The following is a 21,270-nucleotide window of genomic DNA, read 5'->3' as shown; positions in this document are numbered from 1 at the left end:
TTTCTCCTCCTCTCCCCATACATGTCCCTGGTGTCCTGTGTCTGCCTCAGTTCCCCATGCCCACAGCTCCAGCACTCCAGCGAGCCCCTTCCTCCCTTCCATGGCACTGCTGCATTCTGGACTCTGGATTTTCTCCCCCTCCCTGAGTCCACTCTGGATTCGCTGCTCCAGGTTTCCCCTGCCTCCCATTCAGCCCCACAATGGGGCTCCAGTTTCAGCTGCTGCTACAGGGATCCCGAAGATAAAAATGCTGGGGTTGCCCATGGTGGAGGCAGCCCAACACCTAACATGGTGGCGCTGTTGTGGCACAGGCCGCCCTGCCCACTGGCCACCTGCCCCAGAGGGAACTGCTACCAGGAGCCCAGGGGATATTGACCCATGTAGAAATCTGTCATTGCTGTCAGTTGAGCACAGGCAAGCCCAGTGCAGGGGAAGGAAAAGACGGTTACCTATCTTTCGTAACTGTTGTTCTTTGAGATGTGTTGCTCATGTTCATTTCATTCTAGATGTGTGTGCGCAGACGTGCACAGTTGTTGGAATTTTTTTAGCTTTAGCGGTATCCGTAGGGCTGGTTGTGGCATCCTCTGGAGTGCTGCGCTCATGCACTGGTATATGAGGCTCCGCCGACCCTACTCCCTCAGTTCCTCCTTGCCTGTAACTCCGATAGAGGGGCAGGAGGGTGGGTAATGGAATGGACACCAGCAACACATCTCAAAGAAAAATAATTACGCAAGGTAGGCAACAATTTTCTCTTCAAGTGCTTGCTCGTGTTGATTCCATTCTAGTTGACTCATAAGCAGTATCCCTGGATGTGGGCTCGGAGTTCACGGTCGTATGGCACATATTTCTATCCCTTCTTTCATAGATTCATAGACTCTAGGACTGGAAGGGACCTTGAGAGGTCATCGAGTCTAGTCCCTTGCCCTCATGGCAGGACCAAATACTGTCTAGACCATCCCTGATAGACATTTATCTAACTTACTCTTAAATATCTCCAGAGATGGAGACTCCACAACCTCCCTACGCAATTTATTCCAGTGTTTAACTACCCTGACAGTTAGGAACTTTTTCCTAATGTCCAACCTAAATCTCCCTTGCTGCAGTTTAAGCCCATTGCTTCTTGTTCTATCATTAGAGGCTAAGGTGAACAAGTTTGTTGTTCTCTCACTACGCTGCTGATGACCACCGCCCCAGAATGGAAGAATAGGTCAATAACAACCGCAGAGGGCGCCTGTCAGCTTCTAGATAAACCGTGAAGAACTGGCTATCAATGTCCCTCTGTCAGGCTCTTTTCCAACACTAAAATATAAACCCAATTTCTTTTCCAAGCCTTCCTTCAAGGTTCATGTTCTAAGACCTTTAATCATTCTTGTTGACGCTTATTCTCTGAGACCTTCCGCGCAATTTCTCTCCACATCTTCTTGAAATGCAGATGCCACGAACTCGGGAACGGACAATACTCCAATGTGAGGCCAGTTAACCATGCAGAAGTAGAGCGGAAGAATGAACTGTCTCGTGTCTTCGTCAGAACAACAACCATGTTATGCCTCCCAGAAACTCAGTTTGTTTTTTTGCAACACGTATCACACTGTTGGACTCATATGAAGAACCTTGTGGGCCACCTATGAGCCGCTAGATTCTCTTTCTGCCTATACTCCTATCCTAGATAGTCTCTTCCGCATTACTGTATGTGTGAAACGATTGGTTCCTGTCCTAAAGTGGAGCCCTTTGCAATTCTGTCTTTAATGAATTTCAATCCGGTTTATGCACCGTCAGAGGCATTTCTCCAAGTTTTGTCGCAGATCATTTTGAATTTGATCCTGTCCTCAACCGCTCAACCCCCCCCCCTGCCAAAGCAGTATTTGCATGATCCCCCAGTTTGGTAAATCCGTCCGCGAAATTTAAATAAGAGCACTTTCCTATGTCCAGACAATTCTAAGTCGTTGATAGAAGAATATTGAGGACACGGCGAGCCGGAATCCCAAAGACAGAACCCCTGGCGGAGGAACCAGACGCCACTATGTTCATAAAGCTTCCAGCATAGGAGGGAGCCCATTTTAATACTCTCTCTCCCTCTGGTACGGGTATCGAGGCCGAGATTACTGCACTCACCTCAATTATTGTAGCGATCACCATCTACTGTATTTGCCTATTTATCGGGATAAGGTGATCATGGCGAGACGCGGTATCAAATGCCATTACTAAAGGTCCTAGGTATACGAACCCACAGTCCACCGCTTCCTCTTCTTTCTCTCCTTTATCGCCAACACAAAGACTCGTGATATCCTATCAACAAAGGCAGGGGCAAAATCAGATTGGTTTGACATGATTTTGTTCTTTACAAAATCCATGGCTGGCTATTCCCTATCACCGGGAGATTACCGACTTTTCCAGATGTTTGCCAGATGATTTCTTTCAATGAATTGAACTTCACCATTATCTGCGCTGGCACAGAGTTAAAAACTAACTGGTCTGTAGTTTCCTGGGTTTCGTTTTTATTTCCCTTTTACAGATGGCGATTTTTTTTACAGATGGGGGCACTATAAATTGGCCCTTTTCCAGTCTCTCTGGAATCTCTCCGTCTCCCATGACTTTCCAAAATAGTAGCTAGAGGCTCATGAACCTCCTCTATTAAACCCTTGATATTCTAGATGCATTTCATCAGGGCTGGGTTTTTGTGAACCCTTGCATCGGCATCTAACTTTTTTTATGTGATATTTTACTACCTCTCTTTTTATTTAATCTTCGTAAACCACCCCCTTCCCATAAGCCATTCCACCTAGTTAGACATTCCTCACTTCTCAGTGAACGACCGAAACAAGGAAGTCAATGTAAGAATCTCCTGGCATTTCCAAGTTCCCCCTGTTAGTCTGCTTCTCCTCCTCACTGACCTCAGCTGGGCCCTTACCCTTCTGGTCCCTTGGCCCTTTTTGTTTTTGGGCCCCCTCTTTTTTGTTCCCTTCGCTTCTAGACGGCCGTATGAATAAAAAAGTCTCTTGTTTTCCGCCCTTTAATTCCCGAGGCAAGTTGGAGCTTCATTTTGTGCCTTTCTGCCTATTTCTACGTAGACTGGCTTGGGGCCGCCTTTCGCTTCCCTGTTTGTTTTGCCTATATATTCCAATGTCCTTATGTCAATCTGACCTCGTTGGTACTCCGATTTTTAATATGACTGCCTTTTTATTGTTTTGTAAGGTCATGCCAGAGATGCTTGCTCGTGTTTAAGAAGCCAAGGTGGGTCTTTTGCCACATCTTTTCTATCATTTCTACCCATTCGGATAGCTTGCTTTTTGGGCACCTTATATAGATAAGTCTCTCTGTGAAAAACTGCGAACCCAACTTCCTCAGTTGTTTTTTCCCCTCAGTTTGGATTCCCGATGGGACCTTACCTATCAGCTCTCTGAGCTTAACCAAAATCTGCCTTGCCTGAAATCCATTGTCTCTATTTTGGCTGTACTGACCAGTTCTAAAAACCCTTGCGCTTAAGAGATTAGCGAGAGAACTCTACTGATATTTACATGATCACAAACCTTCACGCCAAGCTGTGCCGTCTACTTTCAATTTCCAAGCGCGGATAGTTTCCTCCTATTTGGTTAAACATCAAGGTGCTAGAAAACAGCTTCCTCAGCCCTTGAGTAGCCGTTTAGTTCAACCGTTTCTGAATTAGAAAACGTTGTACTGGCAATATGTCGCGCAGTAGACACCCCAGAGAACCTTAAGTTGAATAGGATGCGGCTGGTGGCCCAAGGCGTGTTAAGTTTAGTTCCCAACAGACTATCTGAGTATAGTTTGAAGTCGCCCCCACTCACAAAACCACTCTAAAATTTTGGGGCTTTGGAATGAAATTTTTGTTAGTTGTTAAAAGAAGGCCTCATCCTACCTCTTACCACCTGTTAGGTGGCCTGTAGGTAGAACTCCTAGCACGACATCACCCTGTTTTCGTACTTGGACCTTTTACTCTAACGCCAAAGACTGCTCAGCTCTTCTCGCGTTCTCCGTATGCTCCATCGCCCTTCCACGTCAACATTCAGTTCACTTTGCTGTATACCATTCTTACAATTATAAACTAAATGATAAGAAGAGGGACAGAATCAACGCAGTAAGTCTCACTGAGCGAACGTATTTGTACCCGGGTCTAAGATCCCGTTCCCTGAGAGTCAAACTAATAAAAGAATTGGAGCCCATATCACGACACAAGAACTCAACATATACCAGATCATCGTGGTATTAAGTTCTCCATCAAAGCTGTTCTCCGAGGTTGATGTCCATCACAACGACAATGACAACAAGTTTAGGTATGTCTTATATATAGATTAGCACTTCCAGTTCCTCACTTTGCTTATTACTAGCTGTGACCATCGTAGACTCTGCTGGTCATGCCGATGGCTAGATTACACGATAGGTAGTCAGTGGTGGACATCCCGCTCATATAAGAGGTAACTTGGTATTAGAGTCATGGCCATAGAGAGCCGCAGTGTCTGCGACGTGTTTCGACAGGTGTCTTTGCCCTGACCCCATGATATCCGTCTTATACTACATTTCTCTGTCATTATAGCCCACGCTCTCCCCTCTTGTTTCCACAACCATCCTCCAGGGTCTTCATGTTCCGCGCATGGTAACCGTGTGGGCGCTTAATGCTCAATGTTACTGTCCCCCGCATTCGCGAACCTAGGGTTTAAAGGCCTCCCGACATAGGAGTTAGAGCACAGTCTGATGTGCAAATATGGGTCTTTTATTGTCCCTGTCTCGACGTGCGGGCGGGAAAGGTGAAGTGCTCATCCCGTGCTAAGCATGTGCCTCCTCGAATAGCATCCCGTGGTTAAGGAAGCCAAAGCCCTCCTGGTGACACCATCTTCGCAGCCAGGCATTCACCTCCATGATGCATCTGTCTCTGCCTGAGGTAAGTACCCTAATCTCAGAGACCCTATGGGCTTATGTTATCGCCATGAGAAATGAGACCTTCCATGTGAGCAGAAGAAGGGAACAAGAGGCCAATGACTTGAAGGAACCTTGACAGTATGAAGTTCAGGACCCAAGGAGGGATGAGATCGAGGACTTGGGGATAGAACTGCTCCAGACCTTTTACAAAACGGACAGTCATGTTGTGAGCAAAGACTGACGTGCCCTGGAATGGAGGTTAGAAGGCTGAAATAGCGGCCAACTGGACCTTGACTGATGAAAGAGACAAGCCCTGGAGCTTGAGGTGCAGAAGGTAGTCCAGTATCAACTGCTGTGAGGCCTGTTCAGGCCAAAGACCTTGGTCCGAGGTCCAACACATGAACTGTTTTCATTTGGCCAGGTAGGTTGCCCTGATGGAGGGCTTTCTGCTGCTCAATGTGACTTGTTGGACACAGGCTGAGCACACTTGCTCATCTGCAGTCAACCATGAAGCAGCCAAGGCATCAGGTGCAGTGCGGCTTGATTCAGGTGCAGAAGTCTGCCGTGGTTCTGAGAAAGCCAGTCCTGTGAGAGTGGTAGCTGCAGCAGAACCATCACCAAGAGGTCCAGCAGTATGTCAAACCACTGCTGGCCAGGCCAATCTGGAGCTATCAGGATTACCTTTGTCTAGTCCTGCTTTATGTTCATGAGGACTCTTTGGAAGGCATATAGTAGAGCTCCCGACCACACGAGCAAAAAGGTGTCAGACAGGGAGCCTTTGTCGACCTTGTGAATTGAGCAGAATACATGGACCTTCTCGCCGTCTGCAGCATGTGGAGGCCCAGCAAGCACAGAGTGGCTTGGGAGTCTTTGAGTCCATGCAGCCTCACATCCATCAGCTCTGAGAAGAGCCCAGTGCCTTCAAAATGAAGGTCCTGGATGGAGGACTGCATTTCTTAGGACAGACCCAAGATTGTAGCCAAGAGGTGAACCTTATTACCACAGCCAAGGCAATGATTCTGGCAGCTGAACTGGCAGCATCCCAGGCTATCTGGAGGGAGCCCCTTGCCACTGCCTTGCCCTCTTCCCAGAACATGGCAAACTCCTGGCCAAGGTCCTGTGGCAATACTCCTTAAACTTGTTGAGGGAGTCCCACAGATTGAAGTTATACCTCCCCAAAAAAGGCTGCTGGTTGGACACCCAGAACTAGAGACTGGCAATTGAATAAGCTTTCCTTCCAAAGAGGTCCAGTCTCTTGGCACCCTTATTCTTAGGTGTGGCGCTCACCTGACCTTGCCTGTCCCTTTTGTTGGCCACAGATACAACCAGCAACCCAGGGAACAGGTGTGTATAAAGGTATTCAAACCCCATAGCAGGGACATAATATTTCTTTTCTGCCCACCTGGAGGTGGGCGGAATAGATGAGGGGGTTTGTCTTAGCAATCTTCATGGACCAGCAACATGAACCGTGCTGGGGATGCAGCTGATCGCATGTCGAAGAGGATGTCTGACTGGTTTGCCAGCTCCTTAGCCTCCAGTTTCAGGTTGGAAGTCACTCTCTTGAGCAGGACCTAGCACTTCTTAAAGTCATCTGGGGGGTTGGCGTGGGAGGGGCCTGCCACCGCCTTTTCTGGTGACAAAGAGGACGAAGGCAACATTGGGGGAGAGGCTGTGGCACTTTACCCCACTGGGCATGGCTCCCTCAGCATTGCCACTTGCTTTTTCCATCCCACGATGGAGTCTGCTCTGTGTTCTGAGCCCACTACTGACGGTGCAGGTAGTGGCTTGTACAAAGCAGATAGGGAGGGGAGGAGTAATGTGAATAAGGCACTCGCATCACAGGCACGCCCCATGGGTTCCAACAAGGTCATTGGGCAGGCTACTGGCCCAGCTGCCACATAGCCACCACAGGTGCTGTGCTGGTCTCCAGAGCTGAAGGTGATCGGTGCTTCCTTGGTGAGGGGCTAAACTCCCACTCCAACTCAGACCAATCACTTTATAGGGACCAGGGTGGGGTTGTGGAGTCTTGCATGTGGCGGCTCATTTTTTGGTGTGGGGGACTGGTGCCTGGAAGATGACGACCAACGTCTTTCCCAGGAATGGCACCAAGGACTGGTGCTGAGCAGTCCTGCACTGGCGGACACTGAAGTGTTGAGGGCTGTCTAGGAGATGGGGACCAGGGCGTTTGCTGGTGGGAGGTGTTACCATGCCAAGAATACGGAGACAGGTGCCTTGAATCGTGTGATCCATACCACATTGGTGGAGACTGCAAATATGGTGTCGGGAATCCAGGCCATTCTGTTCTATTCATTTATTACATTTTGAATTTATTTCCTTTAAATTGCACAGGGGTTTTTTTTGCACTGGTTTTGTTACTCAAATTCTGTTTTTGTAAAATAATTCATCTTTATTAATTCCTAACATATGCTGTAGAATGTTTAACAGTTCTGACAGCACCCCAACTGTTATTGTACAGTGTGACAACTCATAAGATCCATGAGAAAGTGTAATCACAGATGTATAGCAAGAACCACAACATTAATAGGTGCATTGACAGTGTTATAGCCACACACATACACAAAGCACCACATTCCTAACAGGCCCTGGAAGAGAACAGCCAGGTAGAGCGCAGTCCACCACAATGTCTTACTATGGCTCACTGTTAAAGCGCTCCTTCAGACCCTTCTTGAGACGGATAGCCCCGTGTTGAGCTCTTCTAATAGCCCTTGTGTCTGGCTGTTACGACTCAGCAGACATCCACTCCACCTCTCCCCTCTACTTGGGAAAGAAAGTCCTTGTTTGCAGCTTTCTGAATAGTCCTATGTTCTTAAAGGTGCGAGCATCACGCATCTTCCCTGACCAGCCACCACTGATGTCAGTGAAGCATCCCCAGTGATCCACCAACTCTTGCATAATCATAGAAAAGTAGCCCTTTCTATTGATATGCTCTGTAGCAAAGAGGGCTAGTGCCAAAATAAAGATGTGCGTGCCTTCGATCACTTCACCACACTTTGGGAAGCCAATTGCTTTAAATCCATCCTTTATGTCTCGCACATTGCAGAGAATCAGTCTGTGTAGCAGGAGACAATTAGTGGCCTTTGCATTACAACAGCGTCCACAGTGGATTTTCCAACTCCAAAATGATTCTTCTCTGATCTGGTGTTGCAAGTTTCCACAATGGGATCACTACTCACTTCTCCACTGTCAGTGCAGCTCTCATTATGGCGTCTCTGCGCTGCAGAGATGGGATGAACTTGGCACTCAGATCCACGAATGTGGCCTTGCGCAGTCAGAAGTTCTGCAGCCACTGCTCATTACCATAAATTTGCATAATGATGTGATACCACCAGTCAGTCAGTGCTTGTTTCTTGGGCCCAGAAGTGGCACTCCAGCATTTGTAGCTGTTCTGTGAACACCTCCACCAGCCTTGAAATGGTCCCAAATCAATGTGTCCACTACTAAGCTGGCATGTGCCTCACTGATGCAGTTCTTCCAGCTCTGCTAATACCAGAAGGTTGTGCATCCTGTGCTTGCAACACTCATGACAATAGTATAAAGTTGTGCAAGTTCCATGCTTCTAGCAGAGCTGGCGGACAGCAAGGAGAACCACACAGGTTCATGGGATTTTTTTTTTTAAGTGTGAAAATTATGGGATATGGATGATAGTTTTTGTTTCTATTCAACTATATTGGCTGGGGTGTAATTTTAAACCAAAAGCGTTTATTAGGGTATGTCCATATCAGAAATGCTGCAGCTGTGCTGCTGAAGCACTGTAGTATAGATACTTACTACAGTGATAGGAGGGGCTCTTCTGTTTTTATATGGAGATATACCTATCTCATAGAACTGAAAGGGACCCTGAAAGATCATCAAGTCCAGCCCCCTGCCTTCACTAGCAGGACCAAGTACTGATTTTGCCCCAGATCCCTAAGTGGCCCCCTTGAGGATTAAACTCACAACCCTGGGTTTAGCAGGTCAATGCCCAGACCACTGAGCTATCTCCCCCCCCCAGCACACTGGACTCCTAGTGATACTGACTGGTAATGCTGTAAACCAGAACTGTAGCCAAAAGTTGTACCAGGTTCCTAAGTCTTTTTCCCTTTTTTGCATCTGCCTCCACTGTGAAGGCAAAAATACCCAGGGAATAAGTAATTACCTCAATACATTTTATACTCCGGGATCGTGGCTATTTGGGGTTTGAAAAGGTAGCTTACCATTCCCAACAGAGTGCTGGCTGCTTATCCAACCACTAGTCGATGAAGCAGATTCCACTTCTAAGATGCTACTGCTGTGCGACTTTGGGATATTACGCCAGGCAGGAACCAACCCACCTGCTCGCTTCATATGAGAATCCCTTGAAGAAGAGGAGGGAAAATCAATGGATTAACGTCTGGCCAATCTTTTCAGGGAATAGAGGGGTATAGGGTACTGGGGAGAAGGACTAGACAGCCCTACATTTTTCCAATCTGGCAATAACATTTCATCTTCACCTTATTTTCAGTTTCAAAAGAGAAGTTATTTTAAAAGGATTCTATGGGAAAATCCCAGGGAGGGAAAAGAGTCCACCTCTTCTCAATAAATGATATTTTCTAAAGGTTTTATTCTTTGACATAGGAATCTGGGCTCTGTTTCTTGGTCCCCAAGTGTAAGAAATATCTTCCTTATTCCCAAACATACCAAAACTATAACCTCCAGTCATGCATTTTCTGCAAGAGGGATCATAAAAACTGCATCAAAACTTCCAAACACCAGTTCCTCTTGATTTTGGCACTAAGGTCTGGTCTACACTGTGGGGGGAATCAACTTAAGATACGCAACTTCAGCTATGAGAATAGTGTAGTGGAAGCTGACGTATCTCAGGTTGACTTACCTCTTGTCCTCACGGCGTGGGGTTGACTGTCGCAGCTCTCCCATCAACTCCGCTTCCGCCTCTTGCTGCGGTGGAGTACAGGAGTCGACGGCAGAGCGACTGGGGATCGCTTTATCGTGTCTACACTGGACACGATAAATCGATCTCCGATAGATGAATCACTACCCGCTAATCCGGCGGGTAGTGTATACGTACCCTTCGTCCCCTTATTTTACAAAAGGGTAAAAAGAGCTCTCAAAAGGAATGATGGTGAATGTGGCTCCCTGCAGAACACAGCTTGCAGAAAATAGCAACTGCAGCTATGTCACAATCTGCCCTTTTTCTACACGTATCACTGAATAGATCCTCAATTCCTGGAAACTACGGAGATGCAGGGAATTTCTCTACTGAAGATGACACATCTACCAATGTGATATATGCCATTATGTGCCAGTAATGCCCCTCTGTCATGTACATTGGCCAAACCGGACAGTCTCTACACAAAAGAATAAATGGACATAAATCAGACTTCAAGAATTATAACATTCAAAAAACCGATCAGAGAACACTTCAACCTCCCTGGTCACTCAATTACAGACTTAAAATTCGCAATTCTTCAACAACAAAACTTCAAAAACAGACCCCAACGAAAAAATGCAGAACTGGAATTAATTTGCAAACTGGACACCACTAAATTAGGCTTGAATAAGGACTGGGAGTGGATGGGTCATTACACAAAGTAAAAAGTATTTCTCCATGCTAATTTTCCCCCTACTGTTACTCACACCTTCTTGTCAATCCTGATTATTACTACAAAAGTTTTTTTTCTCCTGCTGATAATAGACCACCTTAATTGATTAGTCTCATTAGAGTTGGTATGGCAATACTCATTTTTTTCAAGTTCTCTGTATGTATACATGTCCTACTATATTTTCCACTGCATGCATCTGATGAAGTGGGCTTTAGCCCATGAAAGCTTATGCCCAAATAAATTTGTTAGTCTCTAAGGTGCCACAAGTATTCCTCATTCTTTTTACTGGTTCCTTAGAAGACCCTAAGCAAGTAATACATGCCAAAATCATGCTCTGGAGAGTTAACTGTTCCGAACAAATTTTTAAGATCTACACAAACAACTCTTTTGTAAAACCCTGAGTGTGATCTCTTTTTATTCAGTAGTCACAGGTACCAGAGATGAAGGTTGAAAAGCATATTTATTTATTAGGGCTGTCAAGTGATGAAAAAAATTAATCACGATTAATAGTGATTAATCATCCTGTTAAACAATAATAGAATACCATTTATTTAAATATTTTTCTACATTTTCTACAATCTCAAACTTTAGAGTCCAAGTCCAATCAGTTCTACTTCTTGTTCAGTCAATCACTTAGACAAACAGGTTTGTTAACATTTGCAGAAAATAATGCTGCCTGCCTCTTGTTTACAATGTCACCTGAAAGCGGGAACAGGCATTTGCATGCCACTGTTGTAGCTGGCATGCCAGATGTGCTAAAGATTAATTCCCTGGATGCTTCAACCACCATCCCAGAGAACAGTGTTGCTCTTTTTAGACTTCTGAAAGCATTCTCCAAACCTTGTCCCTCTCAGATTTTGGAAGACACTTCAGATTCTTAAACCATGAGTCAAGTGCTATAGCTATCTTTAGAAATTTCACATTGTTTTCTTTGCATTTTGTCAAATTTGCAGTGAAAGTGTTCTTAAAATGAACATGTGCTGCGTCATCATCCGAGAATGCTATAACATGAAATATATGGCAGAATGAGGGTAAAACAGAGCAGGAGAAATACAGTTCTTCCCCAAGGAGTTCATTCACAAATTTCATTAGCGCGTTATTTTTTTAATGAGCATCATCAGCATAGAAGCATGTCCCTTGGAACAATGGCCGAAGCATGAAGAGGCATATGAATCTTTAGTGCATCAGGAACATAAAAATCTTGCAATGCCAGCTACAACAGTGTCATATGAGCACCTGTTCTCACTTTCAGGTGACACTGTAAATAAGAAATGGGCAGTATTGCCTCCCATAAATGTAAACAAACTTGTTTGTCTGAGCGATTAGCTGAATAAGTAGGACTGAGTGGACTTGTAGGCTCTAAAGTTTTACATTGTTTTGTTTTTGAGTGCAGTTATGTAACAAAAAAAATCTACATTTTTAATTTGCACTTTCTTGATAAAGGGATTGCACGACAATACTTGTATGAGATGAATTGAAAAATATTTCTTTTGTTTATCATTTTTACAGTGCAAATATTTGCTGTATACTTTGTATACTATGATGTAAATGAAATCGATAACATTTGAAAATGTAGAAAAACATCCAAAATATTTAATACATTTCAATTTGTATTCTATTGTTTAACAGTGTAATTAATCACAATTAATTTTTTTATCACAATTTTTTTTAGTTAATCGCGTGAGTTAACTGCAATTAATTGACAGCCCTATTATTTATGCATGCTATTTATTCTAAACCACTCAGGAGGTCCCAATGAAGTCCTCTAGTAGACATGGTCTCATGTCAGTCCATTAACAGTACAAATGCTCCAGATCAGAGCCTGACACAGAGATTCTCACTGTCAGATAGTAATTTAACTGAGACAAAGATAACAGCGCCGATTAACTCTTGACATGGAAAGCACAGTGATAGATATCTTCTAAATTTAAAACAAACTAACTGTCTCCTTGATGCCAGCATCCTGCAACTTCAGTTTTTGACAGAGCCTAAGGACAGAACTCTGTATTTACATCCATCTTCTTAATCCCAATTCCCCCCTGTAGTTGGTCGAGACACACTCCTGAAATCGTTCCTCTCGATCATGAACCATGTGAATTAATGACCATCCAAAAAGGGAAGACTGCAGTGACACAATATACCCAGCTTCCTATTTCCCATAATCTACCTGCATCGCACTCTGCAAGAACTGCAGGCTGGGATTGAAGGTCAATACTTAAGTTTCTTATTGCAGAATTACAGTTTAGTTCTCAGAGGTCCTAGTGTACAGGGCCATAAGAGAAGCAAAAGTGGCAAGAGTGCACTTTATTAAAATCTACCTGTGTGTCCTTGAGCTCTCAGACAAGGGCATGTCCAGACTGACTGGGCTGTTGCTGTTGCGTTCACTGCTCTCATAGCCAGATTCCATCCTTTGGATCAGACGAGGATGCTGATCCATCAGGTGCTTGGTGCCCCGACCTCGACCCCAGTGCTTATACCTGATGTTTAGTTGGTTTGGCCTTGTTCCTTGAGTTGCTGGTTCTTTCAGCTCATCCTCTGCAAATTCTTTGGCTGTCAAAAGAAAAAAATATGGGATGGCAGAAGAGTCAGGTTTAATTTCATCAAGTTACCTGCTAGTATTCTGAATTCTTAACCACGTTTAAACCAAATATGCTGCTTCTGTGTTTAGGGATCAAATTGTCCAATTTCAAGAAGCCTAGACAATATCTTTATAGCATCTCTAAAAACAAAGTAATTTCCAGAGGATCAAGGGAAATAAAGCTTTAGTCTCATGTGGATTCTCCCCAAACTCATTTCTTTTTAAATACCTGCCATTTAGTGGAACCTGCTTCATCCAAAGGAGAACAAAATCTATGGGCCAGGAGTTTGACTCAGCCCTGTCAGGGTGAATATAGTAAAAGCCAGAAAGAGGGATACAGTTCACTAAAGGAAGGGAAAGAGAAGGTTACTTACCTTGTGCAGTAATTGAGGTTCTTCAAGATAGTTGTCTCTGTGGGTGCTCCACTTTAGGTGTCTTGATGCCCTGCGCTTGTAATTTAAGATTTGTGGTAGCAGTGCCCAGTTGGGCCGCGCATGTGCCGTAGCCATCTCACACTGCTCCAAGAGGTTACATAGTGGTGTGCAACCAACCATTCCCATTCCCTCTCTACTCCAGAGAATCTACATGAAACTCTGAAGTAGAGGGAAGGAGGGTGGGTAGTGGAGCACCCATAGGGATGCTCACCTTGAAGAACCTCAGTTACTGCACCAGGTGAGTAACCTCCTCCTCTTCTTCAAATTGGAGGATTGGGTCAAAAGAAATCTGATGAGGTTCAACAAGGACAAGTGCAGAGTCCTGCACTTAGGACGGAAGAATACCATGCACCACTACAGGCTGGGGACCAACTGATTAAGCAGCAGTTCTGCAGAAAAGGACCTGGGGATTACAGTGGATTAGAAGCTGGATCTGAGTCAGCAGTGTGCCCTTGTTGCCAAGAAGGTTAATGGCATATTGGACTGCATTAGCAGGAGCACTGCCAGCAGATCAAGGGATGTGATTATTCCCCTCCATTCGGCACTGGTGAGGCCACATCTGGAGTATTGCATCCAGTTTTGGGTCCCCCACTACAGAAAGGAGGTGGACAAATTGGAGAAGGTCCAGCGGAGGACAAAGAAAATGATCAGGGGGCTGAGGCACATGACTTATGAGGAGATGCTGAGGGAACTGGGCTTGTTTAGTCTGCAGAAGAGTGAGGGGGGATCTGATAATCACATTCAACCCCCTGAAGGGAGGGTTACAAAGAGGATGGAGCTCGGCAGTTCTCAGTGGTGGCAGATGACAGAACAAGGAGCAACGGTCTCAAGTTGCAGTGGGGGAGGTCTAGGTTGGATATTAGGAAACATTATTTCCCTAGGAGGGTGGTGAAGCACTGGAATGGGTTACTTAGGGAGGTGGTGGAATCTCCATCCTTAGAAGTTTTTAAGGTCCGCTTGACAAACCCTTGGCTGAGATGATTTAGTTGGGGTTGGTCTTGCTTTGAGCAGGGGGTTGAATGAGATGACCTCCTGAGGTCTCTTCCAACCCTAATCTTCTATGATTCTTTGAGGAGTGTCCTTGTGGGTGCTCCACTTTAGGTTACTATTGAGCCATGTCCCATAGTGGAGGGGAAGGGCTTTGGAGATGCATTATTGATGGTGGATAACACCATGAGCCCAAAGTGAGCATCTGATGCTGATTGTTGCTCAATAGCATAGTGTTTACTGAATGTGTGGACTAATGTCCAATTTGCTGCTCTGCAAATGTCAGTGATAGAGATATTATTGAGAAAGGACATGAATGTTGCGGGTGCTCTGGTGGAGTGTTTGCGAACTCCCACTGGAGGTTGTAGATTGTTGCTTTGGTAGCACAATTGAATGTATCCTGATATCCATTTGCATAGTCACTGTTTGGAGATGGTTTGACCCATTGAGCATTCTGTTATGGAAACAAATAGTCTTGGTGATTTTCTAAACGTTTTTGTCCTTTCAATATAGAAAGCTAATGCTCTGTGAACATCCGATGTGTGGAGTGAGGCCTCCCTCCGGCCCACATGTGGCTTTGGTAAAACTCAGATAAATAAATGGGTTGGTTCAAATGAAAGGGGGAAGTGACTGAGTAGGAACTTGGGATGTAGTCATAGGATTACTTTATCTTTAAAGAATGTTGTATAAGGTGTGCCATTAGGGCACCTAATTCTCCCACTCGTCTGGTAGACGTGATGACAGTGAGAAAAGCCACTTTCATGGATAAGTGCAACAAAGAGCAGGTTGCAAAGGGTTCAAATGGCTTTCCCATGAGTCTGTGTAGAACAAGGCTGAGGTCCCACATGGGTGTAGGGTTTCTTATTGTGGGATAAGTGTTTTCAATGCCTTTAAGGAAATGTTTAATTGTCAGTTGAGCGAATATAGTGACCCCATCCACCGTCTTACGAAAGGAGGTAATAGCAAACAAGTGTACTCTGATGGAGCTTGTGGATAGCACTGATTTTTAAAGACCTCGTATATAGTCCAGGATCCTCGGTAGGGGGGACGACTGTGGTAAGATCTGTTTATCTTGGCACCAGGTGCAGAATCATTTCCACTTACAGACATACATCTTCCTTGTACTTGGTCTCTGACTGTTCAGTAACAGATCTTTTACTTCCTCTGAACAGGCCTCCTCGACCCCTGCCAGCCAGAGAGTAACCAGGCCTTCAGATGGAGTACTGTGAGGTTGGGATGTCCCACATCTTGTGATACAAGGTGAGGTACTACGGGAAGGGTTCAAGGTGGTTTCATCGCCATCTGAAACAGATATGGGGACCACATTTGTCTGGGCCATGTAGGCGCTATAAGAATGACACTGGATTTGTCCTGTTTGATCTTGTGAATGACACAGTTTAGGAGTGGGGTTGGAAGAATGCGTACATCAGCAGTGCCGCCTAGGGATTATTGTCCCAATCCCTCCATGGAGCAATGTTGTGGGCCCTTGACATTCTCAGCTGTGGCAAATAGATCTTTGGTGGGGAACCCCTATAGTTTAAATATGGATTTGAGAATTCTGGGATCCATCACCCACTCATGGGTTTGTGAGAAGTCGCTGCTTACTACATTTGCTGTAGTATTCTGACATCCTGGAAGATAGGATGCTGATATCTCTATGTCGTTGGTGATGCACCAATTCCAAAGTCGTATTGCCTCTGTATGATTGTGCTTCCCCTTGGCGATTCATGTAAAACGTGCACCCCCATGGCAGTGAGGATCTTGACGGAACTGTTCTTGATTAGAGGGAGAAAGTGGTCACATGCATTTCAGACTGCCTTTAGCTCAGTAAGTTTATGTGCAGGTTGGACTCCGCTGGGGACCAGTGGCCTTGGAACGTATTGTTGAGTAAGTGTGCCCCCAAACCTATAAGGGAAGCATCAGTCGTGACTGCCATGGTTGGAGTTCTTTGTTGGAAAGGGACTCCTGAACAGATGTTCTTAGGTTGTGTCCACTATGTTGGAGAGTCTTTTACTCTGTGTGGCATTGTGAGGCATCTGTTGAGAGAGTGCGGTATGTATACTGTTTGAAGCCAGGCCTGCAAGCATCTCATGTGGAGGCTGGCATGTATGACAACAAACATTGTTGCTGACATATGCCCTATGAGTTCTAAACACAGATGTTTGTGGGCTGTCCATCACTGTTGAAATTAGATTCACGAGAGATAAAATGTTGCTGGGGTAGCATTGCTGTTGCTGTTAGACAGTCGAGACAGGCTCCTATGAATTCCGACTTTTGGACAGAAACCAGTGTGGACTTTTGTGCATTTATTTGCCACCCTAGGTTCGTGAAAACAGATATTGTGCTCTGTGTGGCATTTATTGCTTCTTGCAGCATTTGTACCTTTATGAGGCAGATGTCTATGTACGGAAATATCATTACTCCGGGTCTGAGGAGGTGAACTGCAATGACAGCAAGAACTTTGGAGAAGACCCTCAGAGCAGTGGACAGGCCGAAGGGTAGTAGTCTGCATTGGATGTGTTGTTTCCCTAGGGTGAATCTCAGGAATCTTCTGTATGATGAGTGTATGGTGTTGAGGGCTGAAAGCCAATCTCCCTTTTCTAGTGCCAGAATTACTGTGGTTAGAGTCACCATTTTGAAGCATGTTCTTATGAATTTGTTTATTTTGCCTAGATCCAGGATGGGTCTCCACCCGCCGGTCTTTTTCTGAGTTGGAAAATAGTGTGATTAAAAACCCCTCTCCCTCTGCTGCAATGGTACGGATTCCACTGCACCTAATGGTACAAGGTGGTTTATTTCCTGTTGCAGCAGGTGCTCATGAGGGGGTGTCCCTGAAGAGGGACAGAGAAGGGAAGTAGGTAGCAGGAATAGAAGTAAAGGAGATTGAGTAACCCTTTGGATAATCTCTAAAGCCCATTTGTCTGTTGTGATGGTTGCTAGACTAGGTAATATGGTGACAGACTGTCTCCGAATGGATGGGGGACCATTTCTGCTTCCAGAATTAGAGAGTGTGGACCTCTCATGCCCTCAACCACACCTTCAAAATTGTTGTCTGGAAGTGGATTGTTGAGACGTCGAAGGTTGATTTTGGTTCTACCGACGTCTGTTCTGTGTTTATGCCGTTAATTGTGCTGTCTGTGGGGTTGAGAGTATGGCGCTGACCTGAATCTCTGAGATTAAAACATACTTTGTTTCTTTTTGTTTGCAGGTACTTAGATGCTCAGGGTTTTTAAGGTTGCCCTTAGTCTTTTAGGGTGCGTAATGACATCGGTTTTGTCTGCAAATAGTTTCTGACCCTCAAAGAGTAAGTCCTTGACCATTGCCTGGACCTCTCCTGGGAACCCGGAGAGGTGGAGCGAGGATGCACAGCGCATAACCACAGATATCACGATGGATCATACTGCCGTGCATGCAGAGTCAAGGGAGGCCTGTAGGGCCATCCTGGCAATGAGACACCCTTTGGAACTGTAAAAGCAGCAGAGAATCCTGTGGCACCTTATACACTAACAGACGTTTTGGAGCGTGAGCTTTCGTGGGTGAATACCCACTTCATCAGACGCAGTGAATACCCACTTCGTCTGATACTTGACACCTTTGAAACTGTTTGCCTTGTACTAGTCTTTTTTGTCATCAGGTAAATTTTCAATATATTCTGACATTTTAGAGAACAGATTGTGTATATATTTAGCCAGTAGGGCGCATAATTGGCTATGCGGAACTAAAGTGTAGCTGAGGAATAGGCTTTCCATCCAAACAGGTCCAGCCTTTTCCAATCCTTATTGTATGGGATCATTTGGGACCGATGTTTCCTCCCACTAAGGAGTTTGGTGCAGGGTGTGTAAATAAAAACTCATTCCCTTTTGCTGGCACATAATATTTTTTGTCAAACCTCTTACATGAGGGTGGTGCTGTAGCAGGTGTCTGCCAAAATATTTTTGAAGGCTACATGATTGCATCATTAATTGGCTGGGCTATCCATGCTGTTGAGGATGCCTGGAGTATGTCCATGAGTTTATGCAGGGCTTCTGGTAGCTGTTCTAATGAAAAGTCTAGGGATTCAGCTACCTTTCTGAAGAGGTCCTGAAAGGATTTGAAATCATCCCCCATAGTGGAAGGTGGTGGCATTATGGTTTTGTCCATTGATGACAATGAGAAGTGAGTAGGCGGCAAAATGTCATGTTCAGATGTGTCCTCATATGTTCCTCAGTCTCTTCCTCTTGTGTTTCTGAGGGAGCTGGGACAGTTGGTGAAGGGGATCGTGCTGTTCTGGACCTGGGAGGGCTAAGGGGTCTGTGGTGTTGGGCCCTATACATTGCCCAAGGGTGACTATACCATCCTTTCATATCTGCAGGTGGTTGGTGATGAGATAGTCCAGGCTTGGGTGAGGAGTGGCAAGGAGTGTATATTACTGCATCAGCCTCTTCTTCCTCATCACTGGAAATAGGAGGGGCTGATATGCAGGGAACAGACAACTGGCTTCGTTCCGATCTGGCTGGGGTACCCTCGGTAACGATTAAAGGAAATTCAGGCATTGAGGCCACTGTCAGGTCCACATGCCTCATGAATTGCTGCAGAACCGTGATGCTTGGTGCCAGAGACGGCATTGTGAACAACCGAGGAGTATGAATTGAAGCTGCTGGTGCCGAGGATTTAGAGCTGTATGGCACCACTGTACTGCTCAGTGCAGACATTTTCTTCGGGTCCATGGGTACCGAGCTGGAAGGTTTTTCTTCACTGTGTAAATCTACATTTGAGCTTGCCCACATAAGGTCTTTAGCTCTTCGGGAATTCTTGGTGCTGGACGTTTCAGTGACACATGGTCTGGAACACTCGGTGCTGTTGGTACCTGGGCAGATTTTTCCATTGGAAATCGCTTTCTTTTAGGCGATTCTCGGTGTGGGGATGTCTGTGACCGCTTTTTGGTAGCTTTTCTTGGAACAGGCTCCTTGCCAGCCATTGTTGGAGCAGAACCCCTGTCAGAAGCTGCCACTGGCACCTGTTGGCCTGGCGGTGTCCAGGATTCGGGGCTGAGGCTGGCCTGAGAGATTTCTCCATCATGAGGAGCTGCAGTTGGAGATCCCAGGCTTTTCTTGCCCTAGGTGTCAGCTTTCTGCAGTGTGAGCACTTTTGAGTAATGTGTGTCTCGCTGAGGCAGTTGTGTGTGGCCATCAGAGACCGGTATGGACTGTCTGCAAGTCAGGTAGTGTTTAAAGCCAGGTGAGCTGGGCATACCTGAGAGAATTGGTCTCTCAGAAGAAAAAACAGGGATAAACCCTATTTGAGGCTATAACTGTGTACCTGTCGGAGAGACAGGGGAAGGTAAAAAGAAAAAAGAAAATTTTTAAATGAATAAAAAATTATAGTAGGGCAAAGGAATAGGGTAATTAACTACAACTAAGCTAACACTATTAGGAACAAAAATCGGTTACCTACCTTTCGTAACTGTTGAGATTTTTGCCTTAATGGTTTCCGTAGGGTCAGCTGTGGTGCCTTCCAGAGTGGCGCTCCCATATGGCGGTATATCACGTGTGCTGACCATACACCCTCTCAGTTCCTTCTTGCCGACAACTCCGACAGAGGGGCAGGAAGGCAGGTAATGGAATGGATATAAGCAACACATCTTGAAGAACAACCGTTACACAAGGTAGGTAACTGTTTTTTCTTCTTCGAGGGCTTGCTCATGTTGATTCTCCTGTGAGCGACTCACAAGCAGTACCAGTGGAGGTGGGCTCAGAGTTCACGGGCTTGCAGCACTGCTCTGCCAAAGCCAGCGTCATCCCAAGTTTGCTGTGTAAGTGCATAATGAGATGCAAACATGTGAACGGACAACCAGGTAGCAACCTGACAGATTTCTTGGATTGGCACCTGTTCCAGGAAGGCTGCCGATGATGCCTGCACCCTAGTTAAGTGAGCCATCACAATTGCCAGTGGGGGCACCTTTGTTAACTCATAACAGTAGCAGATGCAGTCTGTGAGCCACGATGATATTATCTTGGGAGACACTGGGCAACCCTTAATCACGTCTGGGACAACAACGAACAACTGCATTAACTTACGGAACAGCTTCATTCTATCTGCGTAGAAGGCCAGTGTCCATCTGCCAGCTACAATATGCAGCCTGCGTTTTGTCACCCATCACATGAGACTTGGGACAGAAGATTGGTAGGTAAACATCTTGACCTGTATGAAACTGGGAAACAACCTTGGCAGGAAAGCCGGGTAGAGGCGCAACTGGACTTGTCCTTGTAGAAGACCGTATATGGCGGCTCCAAGGCAAACATCCTGATCTCGGATACCTGTAGGCTGAAGTTACAGCGACCAGGAAAGAAACCTTCCAGGAGAGAAGCAGGAGAGAACAGGAAACCAAGGGTTTGAAGGGAAGACCCAAGGGCCTTTACCGCACAAGATTCAGGTCCCAAGGGGGAACCGGGTCCCGGACATGTGAGTAGAGGCATGCCAAACCTTTCAAGAACCGCACTGTCATAGGATGAGGGAAGACCATCCTGCCTTGAAACGGAGGGTGAAACATTGAAATGGCTGCCAGGTGGACCTTGACTGAGGAGAGCAACAGGCCCCAAAGCTTAACGTGCAGCAGATAATCTAGGATGTCCCGCAGAGGGGCCTCTTCTGCCCCAATGTGTCGATCTGAGGCCCAACACTTTGCCAAGTAGTAGCCTGGTGGAAGGTTTTCTGCTGCCCAACAGGACCTGTTGGACAGCAGCGGAGCATGCCCATTCATCCAGACTTAGCCATGCAGTAGCCAAGCTGTCAAGTGCAGAGCATCCAGGTTCAGATG

The 21,270-nt window shown here is 45.7% G+C and overlaps 2 protein-coding genes across 3 annotated transcripts in view; one reads left to right on the top strand and one right to left on the bottom strand.

The window, feature by feature from the left end:
• Positions 1-21,270, top strand: part of SEC24C (SEC24 homolog C, COPII coat complex component) — a 647,635-nt gene that overhangs the window by 233,393 nt on the left and 392,972 nt on the right. The window lies entirely within an intron of this gene.
• Positions 1-21,270, bottom strand: part of USP54 (ubiquitin specific peptidase 54) — a 235,150-nt gene that overhangs the window by 38,499 nt on the left and 175,381 nt on the right. For both annotated transcript variants that reach the window (XM_075072848.1, XM_075072847.1), the window contains 2 exons: positions 12,794-13,025; positions 9,090-9,229 (listed from right to left, as the gene is read on the bottom strand). In XM_075072848.1, coding sequence (XP_074928949.1) covers positions 9,090-9,229; positions 12,794-13,025 — 372 coding nt within the window. The remainder of the gene's footprint in view (positions 1-9,089; positions 9,230-12,793; positions 13,026-21,270) is intronic.

The sequence above is a fragment of the Chelonoidis abingdonii genome, chromosome 16, assembly GCF_003597395.2.
Source record: "Chelonoidis abingdonii isolate Lonesome George chromosome 16, CheloAbing_2.0, whole genome shotgun sequence".
NCBI classification, from domain to species: domain Eukaryota; kingdom Metazoa; phylum Chordata; order Testudines; family Testudinidae; genus Chelonoidis; species Chelonoidis abingdonii.
This window is presented reverse-complemented; position numbering and strand designations above follow the sequence as displayed.